Here is a 9788-nt window from a genome sequence, read left to right on the forward strand (position 1 = left end):
TCGGGGCAGTGACCCCCAAACTAGATGAGTGGTTGCAACAGATCCCGGGAACAACATCGGACATCTCAGTCCAGAAATGTGCAGTGCTGGGAACAGCAAGGATACTGCGCAGAACCCTCAAGCTTCCTGGCCTCTGGTAGAGGACCCGAGCTGAATGGGGGACGGACACCATCCGAGGGGTGAGACGAGGAGATATATATATATGATGGGGGAAAGGGGAAAAAAATGTTGTTGCTGTCTCTACATAATCCAATTATTAAACCTACTTTATGGCACATTATAGTACAATGAAATGGAAAACAAAACCTAGTGACAGATTGGAACCCAAATTTAATTCTTTAATTCATATTATATAATTATCATTGCCTCTTAACGTTGGTTTTGAACAGAGAAGCAAATGTTGATTTATGTGAACAATTTACCATCACAAAAAAACAAAAAACGGAGTTTTTGTAAACCTCAATTATTTGTTGTTGTTCACACAGTATGGTATTACCATATATAAAACTTCTCCATTTCGAATCAAATTATCCGACATTAAAAAAAAAAAACATTTTCAAGAAGTTGGAAAATGAGGCATTAAAAATCATTGTGATGACTACTTCCTTCTCTCTTGTACAGTATCATCAATTCAGTCTGATAAAAACATAAGAGAGTCTTGTAAAGCACTGTGTGAGAATGTGTGTGTGGACAAAGAGCACACAAACATCTTTGGCTCGACAGATCAGAGGAGGAATCAGTTCTTACAGTAACAACACTATGACATTTCTTCCACGTTAAACAAATGGAGAATGGAGGCACTTTGGCTACTTCTGGTCAGGAAGAGGATGCCGTTCAGCCCTAACTCATCAGGAAGCTGTTAGGGACGCAAAGAGATTTTTCGTAAACTAGATAGCATGACAATCATTTCTTCATTCTCACTTCACATGCCTACCTATATGGATAGCCGTGATACTTGGCCCTGAAAATAGACAGTAGCCAGCTGAAGAACAGCACCACCAGAGCAATACCTACAACACACATAACTGACACGCAAAAGCACAAACAAATGAAACATTTAGGGATGCTTAAAACTCACGACAGTGAAACAACGTTACAGTTGGTGTATTAAAGCCTCCTTGTACTCCCGCGTTTAATGGTCGCGTCGCATCACGTGACCGACGCATAGTGCTGTGTGTTTAAGCTCTCATCAAGTCAGACTACACTAATGTAGCCTGGTTTTGAGTCGACAGATGTGTCGCAAACAAACGTACTTGTGCTGTTGCCGATTTTGAGTTGTCTTGACGCACAGTAGCCCGTGTAGTGACATACGATTGGTCTTGAGGCGTCCGGGATATTTATCTGTCCGTGCTCTTTGCATATTTATCACACAAACAGATTTCAATTCATCAAACAATTTTAATATCACAGAAAGACAAACCAAGGAAATACAAAATGCAGTTTCTAAATATCAATATAATTTATTTAGACACAAAAAAACCCTCCCTGTCCCTTTGTGAAAAAGTAATTGCCCCCTGAACCTTATAATGGGTTGTGCCACCCTTGGCAGCAATAACAGAAATCAAGCATTTGCGATTATTGGTGATGAGTCTTTCACATCGCATTGGAGGAATTTTGGCTGAACTGCTTCAACCCCGCCATGTTGAAGGGTTTTCTAACTTGAAATGCCCATGTAAGGTCACACCACAGCATCTCAATTGGATTCAAATCCAGACTTTGACTTGGCCACTCCAAAACCTTTTTTAAAAACATTATTTTTTTTAGGCCATACAGAGGTGGACTTGCTGGTGTGTTTCGGATCATTGTCCTGCTGCATAATACAAACGCGCTTGAATTTGAGGGCGGAAACTGATTGGCGGACGTTCTCTTTCAGAATTAACTGGTAGACAGCAGAATTCATTGTCCCATCAATCACAGCAAGTTGTCCTGGTCCTGAGTAAGCAAAGCAGCCACAGACCATCACACCACCACCACCACGCTTCACTGTTGGCCATAATGTTTTTTTCTGAAATGCTGTGCCATTTGTACCCCTGACTTAATGGGCCGTACATCTTCCAAAAAGTTCAATTTTTGCCTCATCAGTCCACAGAATTTTTTTCCCAAGTCAAGGATCATCAAGATGTCTTTTGGCACATGCGAGATGAGCCTTCGTGTTCTTTTTGGACAGCAGTGGTTTTTGCGTGGGAACTCTCCCATGGAAGCCATTTTTGGCCAGCGTCTTTCTTATGGTGGAGTCGTGAACACCAACAATGGCTCTGACAGTGGCATACTGAACCCCACAGTCTTGGAAATGGCTTTGTAACATTTTCCAGATTGATCGATTCCAATAACTTTTCTGCTAATTTCTTCTTAAATTTCTTCGGATCGTGGCATGATGCGTTTGTTTAATGAGATCTTGTAGCCTACCTCACTTGGTCTGACAGATTCTATTTATGTGATTTCTTGATTCAACAAATGTGGTGCTAGAGTGTTGCCTCGGAAATCAAACTCATCTTTTCCCCAAACTGTCATTAGTTTCTATGTAATTTAACAAGGGGGTTAATTACTTTTTCACAAAGGGACAGTTTTTTTGTGGCTTAAAAGTTTGACTTGGCATTTAGAAAATGCATTTTCTATTTCCTTGGGTAGTGTCTATGTGATATTAATATTGGTTTGATGAACTGAAACCTTTGCATGTGATAAATATGTAAAGAACACAGAAATCAGGAAGGGGGCAAATTCTATTTCACAGCACCGTATTTCAAGGCTCACACTCGTTCTGTTTAAGATATCTTACTTTTCCTGCTGAACATGTTCTTCATCACTGCAACCAACTGCTACATTCACTAGCAGATTTGTTTGGTCGTCCTAAATGACTACGTTAGGTCACACTCAAACCTGTTTTGTCTGAAAAGAACCTTGAGGTAACTGTTGTGCTGTGCTTTTAAGCCATCGAGGTCAAACTGAACCAGATAGACTAAAGAGCTGCAGTCAACAGAAAGAAACATGTACATACTCTTCCTTTTTCCAATGTCTACATCAGAGGTAGCGGCCTCACACAACAGCACTATTCCCATGGTAACTGCAGCATCTTACAGAGGATGGAGGTCAAGGTTTAGCGACTTCATATATTCATCTAATGTTTGTAATTGCATTATTTCGTTTTTCATAAGATGATAGTTTTGTGTTTAAGGTATACCGCATGTTGTTATGTTTACGAAATGAAAATAGTAAAACATTTTAAGTAATCAATAAAATTACAGTAATATCACTTTTTAATCAACACCCCCCCCGCCCCCAAAAAAAAGATTTCTACAGCATGCATCTATTTGTCTATATTGTTTGGAGTGTGCTGACATGAAGAGCACCAATCACCAACTCATATGAACAATTCCTATGTGCGAAAACCCACTGGCCCGCTTCCCTCCACTGTTTAAGAATGTTGCCAACATATGGATCAATTCTGGCATTGTCAGTATTTACTTTTATTTAAAAAATGCTAGAGGGGTCAGAATAGTCATTAAATATAGCGCCAATGTCACTGTCAAGTTGACATCACTCAAGAGAAGTTGTTGTCATGACTCACTGGTACCGCCCCCGCACACATGCACCTCAAAATAAAAGCATGCATAGCTTATGTTTTATTTTGACTGAATAAAAACTGTGACGACCAGCTGTGGTCCATGCTCTGTACTTTGCCCAGGCCCTTAGTCAAACCTTGTCTGAATCTTACGCAAAGACCATATCAAACATTAAAAGAGAGAATGCACATGGCTGAAGGATACTGAAGAGGAGGACGATATGCGTCTCAGCCACGAACTGGGCTTGACTGCTGCCATGGATATAACTCTGGAAAAGAAAAAAAAAAACATTATTTGATCGGGAATTGGTTCAGCTGACAAATCCTCATTAGTCCGAGGCAATTTGTAGTCTAGTCATCTTACAATCTGGCCAGTGTTTGGGTTCTTGTGTGCATATGGGGGTCCTCTGATGTGGTTCCACATCTGGCCAGAGGTCATGATCAGGACAAAACACTGAAATTGAAAAGTTTTTTTTTTTTGTTAAGAGGAGTCAGCAGATTACTTGAATATCCCTCAAATTCATCACACAACTACAATATGAAGTAGTAAAAGTTGACGTTGGCAGATGCCTGTGTGGGTTTTATTCATGCTTACCAGTGCAGAGAAGGCCCAAACGTTGTTGTTAAAGAGAAACTCCAAATTGTTCCTTCGTAGATAGGCCAGTCCACCGATGACAGCAAGGAGAAAACCAAGAAGGAGAGGCCCAGCATAGTTGGGAGGACGAATAACTTAATAATAAAAAAAAGTAAAGAAAATAAGACGGCTCATTTTTTTTAACATGAAAATCATGTAAATGTGTGTCCATCTATCTGTTTTCTACCCCATGTATTCTGTTCAGAGTCACGGAATGCTGCAGCCCATCTCAGTTTCCCTTCGGCAAAAGGCAGACTATGCCTAAACTCTCTGTGATGTATCAATGAGAAGCATTATCGGCAATCGCGAAGCACAATAATAATAAAATACAATAACAATAGAAGACGTGAGATCGCGGACTCATTGCCGTTCAAAATGTTAGAGTGACGTAGAATCTTGTGAGAAACATTGTTCTTTGTGTTTTCCCTTGCAAAGAAATGCACTGTAGTGACATCCAAAGACAAGACATGGGCTCCTTTGAAAGAATTTGTGCTTCAGTGACAACAGCACATTGACAAGAGCAAAGATGTACTTGCAAGTAGTGTCGCCAGTACAGGTAAGTTTTTTTTTTAACTTGAACATAAGCATTTTAAGAATGTTAATTATAGGTGGATTGTTCAGACATGGAATTGTGACAGAGTTCCACCCTGTTAGGGGCATACGTGTACTGCAAAGTGTTCATTTCGTAAACATGTAAACATACTTAATTTCCATAATACCTTAAGTGTCACTCATTTCACGATGTCGTTTTTTTGTTCTTTTTTGAATAAATGAGAAATGTTCAGTAGAACGTGTGTTCGATGTTTCATTTTGTAACAAATTTTTCCAAAAAAAGAGTAGCTATTATGCTCAAAACAAACATAAATGCTGTTAATCCCTGTCAGATCTGCAAATTAACCTAAAAACATGCAGAATATTGCACAAAGTTAGTACGCTTTTTTTTTCCGTCGCTAGCAGCGTGGAATGATCAATAATGACAGCGCGTCTCAACAATGTTCTTATTCAACATGTTCACCGAAAATAACACAATCGTTCACAAATGAATTCCTTCGAGGGACACAACGGTTGTGAAACCTATTTGACCCATATAAAACTACGGAGTTATCTCTGGGACCATATTACATCATCATTTTACAAAATCAATTTAGGCCTGCTCTTGTAAGTCCAGCTTCTCTGACCTGGATAACCTTCCGACTGCACATTACGTTCTTGAACTAATTTCCACGTCCCCAATTCTTTTTTTTTCCTGTCTGCCTGTTTTTCTGCCAGCTCTCGCTCTCTGTCCTGAAGTATTCTTCTCTTCTTTTTGGATCAGCGCCTCGCCTCTTTGTAGCGACGCTGCAGCAAATGCATACAAATTAACTTTCTATCATCATGTGAATTGTGACAACGCTATTAGAATTACTGTTCAAATCCATACCGATTACAGTCGAGATGGTGTGATCGATGTAGCTGATCATGACATATTGTAGCGATGTCACACAGATTTGGGTTGTGAGGTTCTGCTAAGCACGAAATCTGAGACTTGGGGGGGGGGGGCAAAATAGACCAATAAGTCCTGAATATCAAGACTTTTGTTTATTTAAAAAAACAAAACAAAAAAAAAAGATAAATGTAGTTCTGTAGTCTGGTGTGATCTTTTGTATTCTATTTGCATTAAAGTTTTCGCCGCGTGTGAAAACGTATCATTTGTTCATTGATTGAGGGACAGCAACAATCATGATTTGCTTTTGTATCGTCTTCCGTTTTACCTGCATGAGAATTTCAAGTTCAATATCTGTTTTGTTTTTTTCTTCACGACCATCAAACATTGATATCGTTAGCATGCATTTAAAGTTTCAATCTGAAGGTTTTACACCTACCTGCACACCAGTCCTGTCTGCCACCCACCTCGCCAGCTGCTCAGCTGCAAAGCCTTTGACCTGGAGCTCGTAGTTATCAGGCTTACGGGGCTTCCCTTTCGCAGGGAAATGGAGAAATGTCGGCGCAGAGTTCATATTAAGCTGCAACAAAAACACATTCAACATTTACTGTCAAAGGCCCAATTGAAAGAAATCTGATCGGATAAAACAATCTACAATGGTCACTCATTTCGAGATAATTAAAAGCACATTTCAACTGTCACCTCATTCAATCATTCATACCAGGACTGATTTCATTCCATGGATCACACGAGTACGCCAGGAAATCTGGACACTTAAAGGAGAAGTCGAGTCAAAAACAGTCTTTACGATATCTTCGATGCGGCCACACTAGTCCAAACACAGATTCTGATTAATTAATATTGCATCTCTGCAATAGGAAAGAAGCAGCAAAATCCACCTGTTTCTATCCATGTCAGGGGGCGGCCATTTTGTCAGTTGCTGTCAAGTGAAAATGACGTCACAGTTGCTCAGTGGTCAGGTAACGACCAATCATGGCTCACGTGTTTTCTGAGTTTGGTCATGTGATGTTCACAAGCTGAGCCGTATTTGGTCGTTGCCTGAGCCCTGAAGCCCCCTATTCCACCGAGGGCCCAAAAACTGCGACTGTTGGCAAATGTAGAAAAACGCACGTTCAGATCAGTTCATCAGGGTTTGCCTTGTAGTAGGAATTTGACATCTAACAATGTTAACTTGCACCTTATATATAATTAACTGTTAACTTGTATCTGTTTCTCCATCAATTATAGCTGAAATGAATCTCATCGTTGTACAAAGACTTTCATTGTCTTGGTTTTCCTGGACAAGCCTAATGTTCACCAACAATTTTAGTGATTTTTCTTGTCGCAAGGAACCTTTTTGAGCAAGTTCAAAATTTCCTTGGGACAAGAAAAGTACAAGCAAACATCTGGCGAGCGTTTGTCCAACATTTGCGAGCTTGAACTTACCCAAACGAATCCTGATGAGAATGCAACGTTCACTGGCTTTGTTTGAAAACACTGGCAATTGTTCACCGTTCAGTGGGATAGGGGCTTGAGCAACTGTAACGTCATTTTCCATCGACAGCAAGCGGTAAAATGGCCGCACCCTGAGCTGGTCGAAAACAGGTGGATTTTGCGACTGAATTCCTACTCCACAAATGCAATATTAATCAGAATACTGTGTTTACTTTACACTTGTGAGGCCGCATACAACATAATGTAGGGAACATTTTCAAGTCGACTCCCCCTCTAAGAGGCATGTAATGACTTTAGCTTTTGCTGACAATCAGGTAAATCGGGAAATATATACACAAACATATACACACACACTAGACAGCGACACAGAGCCATACTACTGAGTAATTATGGCTAGCATGAATAAAGGCTGCTAAGCAGTATAGTTGCTGACAATCAGGTAAATCAGGAAATACACACACACACACACACACACACACACACACACACACACACACACACACACAGGTCAGCGACACAGAGCCATACTACTGACTAATTATGGCTAGCATGAGCAAAGGCTGCTAAGCAACATAGTTCCTAGGTTCTCAAACTCTCGTCTCACCATCTGAAAGACATCCGATCCTTCATCAAAATCGACGGATGCAAAGAAGACCTTGTTTGTGAAGGCAGAGGAATAGCGCCAGGAGTTAGCCAGCACTTGAAATTCTTCATCTGCTTGTCTGAAATAAAAACACGCGTTTGAATTCCACCCAACATGGATTAATATGGAATTGTACAGTATCACAGATGACTGAAACAATGACAACATCATTACAGAGGTGCAGGCTAAAGTGAAGGTCAAGTCAAAGTTCACTACAATAATATGTTCTACAGCAGGGGTCCCCAACCGCTGGTCCGCGGACCGGTATGTGATTAATATTGCATTTGGAGAATATTAATTCAGCAGAAAAATCCATGCGTTTTTATCCATCTCAGAGGGTGGCCATTTTGCCACTTGCTATGGACTGAAAATGACATCGCAGTGCCAAATGCGGCAAGCGAGGAAGCGGGAAGCTGGAAAATTCTGACTTCCGACAAGGAAAAGTGCACGATAACACCCCTTTGAACTGGGAAGTCTGAAGTGCAAAGTCAGGAGAATAAAAAAAAGGATCCAGAGTTCACTGACCACCTTCAATGTGTCATCACTTGACAATGGCGACCCCATGGAGAAACAGACGGTGAATGTCAAATACAAGATTAAATATATTTACTTAGGTATTTATTCATGCATTAATTTAGTTATTTGGAATAATTTCAAATAACACAGCGTGATTTGTAGCGACTGTGTGAACATGTGCTGTTATCTCCCTGCATTGAGTATTTTGGTGCAATGAATGAAATCATTTGAAGATAGTCCTTTATTTATAAAAATAAAGGAAATTGTGAACATTCGCTGGAGGTCAAAACGTGCAGTGAGGAACCAGAACAACAAACGATTGATCGGGATCAGCCATCTTTGTTGTTTACGTTCATCCCGAAGTTTTTGAACTCGGAACTAGGACAATTCATGCATTATCCGAATCGCTGATCCTCATGACGGTTGCGGCCGTGTTGCAGCCTAACCGAGCTGTCTTTGCGCAGTAAGTGGTGGTAATCCAAGAGTTTCTGATTTCCCACCTTCATGGAATGTAACATAGGGGCTCAGATCACGACCATCACATGACCAAAAAAAGAAAACAGGTGAGTCACGATTGGTGGTGACCTCCACCCTGTGTGGTGAGGTCATTTTCAGTCGACAGCAAGTGAGAAAAAATGGCCACCTCCTAAAATAGATTAAAACTAGTGGCTTTGTCTGCTACATTAATTTTTCACAAACGTAATATTGATCAGATTTCAATTTGTTTATATACCGGTAAGTGGGCTGCAATTAACATATTATAAAGACAATTTTAGACATGACTTCCTCTTTAAAGGTTGCTTGCTCCATACCTGCAGACCCCGCACTGCCTGTGGCTTTGCAACGCTGTAAACATGATGACGACGGAGTAGTTTCTGGGAGGAGCCTTTACAAAGCGGCGAAATTTATCACCGTTCATTCGAATGATGGAACGCTTGGAGGTCCACTCCATCATCTGTGTCACTTTCTCAGAAAGGAGAGTCTCCACAGAACACAGACAATAGTTGATACATGTTAACAATTGTAGACAGCGGTAAACCCTGATTGACGGGCTTTGTATTCCATTTTAAACAGTATAGAACATGCAATATAAAATATACGAGTTGGACACGGTATGGTACATGAGCAAAAGTTGGAAACATGATAAATTTATTTCATTCACGTCCTTCGATTAGTAACAGTTGTAGTGAAGTACTGTACTGTTTACTGATCCAAAATTATGACCTAGCATGGTCGAATGAGATCCAAATCAAGATCAGTATTAATCGGCATTAAATAAAAGATATACAGTATGTATTATATTCATAGTGTCAAACCATCTGTCGTTGCATGCACAGTACTGTATATACAGTGGCGGACACTGAGGGCCAGCAAGGCCTTCTCTGCTGGCCTAAACATTCCCAGAAAAGTAAATTTACTTTTATGTATTTTATGTTATTTTATAATTTATGTTATTTTATTTTCATAAATATGTAAACAAAATTATTCTCTGTATTCTTTACGTCATATTATTTCCACTTAGTTGAGTGGCTTTCAATGTTATTTTAAATAACATCCA

General features: G+C 40.1%; 1 protein-coding gene and 2 long non-coding RNA genes across 3 annotated transcripts in view; all 3 read right to left on the minus strand.

Moving 5' to 3' along the window:
- Nucleotides 1–313: 313 nt before the first annotated feature.
- Nucleotides 314–9788, minus strand: part of LOC109522836 (magnesium transporter protein 1-like) — an 11651-nt gene continuing 2176 nt past the window's right edge. The window contains exons 2-11 of the mRNA XM_019881653.1: nucleotides 9043–9212; nucleotides 7676–7793; nucleotides 6056–6196; nucleotides 4582–4588; nucleotides 4155–4288; nucleotides 3924–4013; nucleotides 3765–3828; nucleotides 2996–3070; nucleotides 935–1025; nucleotides 314–856 (exon numbers count right to left, since the gene is read on the minus strand). Coding sequence (XP_019737212.1) covers nucleotides 841–856; nucleotides 935–1025; nucleotides 2996–3070; nucleotides 3765–3828; nucleotides 3924–4013; nucleotides 4155–4288; nucleotides 4582–4588; nucleotides 6056–6196; nucleotides 7676–7793; nucleotides 9043–9212 — 906 coding nt within the window. The 3' untranslated portion in view covers nucleotides 314–840. The remainder of the gene's footprint in view (nucleotides 857–934; nucleotides 1026–2995; nucleotides 3071–3764; nucleotides 3829–3923; nucleotides 4014–4154; nucleotides 4289–4581; nucleotides 4589–6055; nucleotides 6197–7675; nucleotides 7794–9042; nucleotides 9213–9788) is intronic.
- On the minus strand, nucleotides 4755–5771 carry LOC109522838 (uncharacterized). Its single transcript, XR_002169634.1, has 2 exons — nucleotides 5614–5771; nucleotides 4755–5531 (listed from the first exon to the last, which is right to left on the minus strand). It is a non-coding gene; the product is annotated as an uncharacterized LOC109522838 (long non-coding RNA).
- On the minus strand, nucleotides 6862–7492 carry LOC109522837 (uncharacterized). Its single transcript, XR_002169633.1, has 2 exons — nucleotides 7063–7492; nucleotides 6862–6913 (listed from the first exon to the last, which is right to left on the minus strand). It is a non-coding gene; the product is annotated as an uncharacterized LOC109522837 (long non-coding RNA).

Source organism: Hippocampus comes, unplaced genomic scaffold (assembly GCF_001891065.2).
Source record: "Hippocampus comes isolate QL1 unplaced genomic scaffold, H_comes_QL1_v1.1 scaffold270, whole genome shotgun sequence".
Classification (NCBI taxonomy): Eukaryota; Metazoa; Chordata; class Actinopteri; order Syngnathiformes; family Syngnathidae; genus Hippocampus; species Hippocampus comes.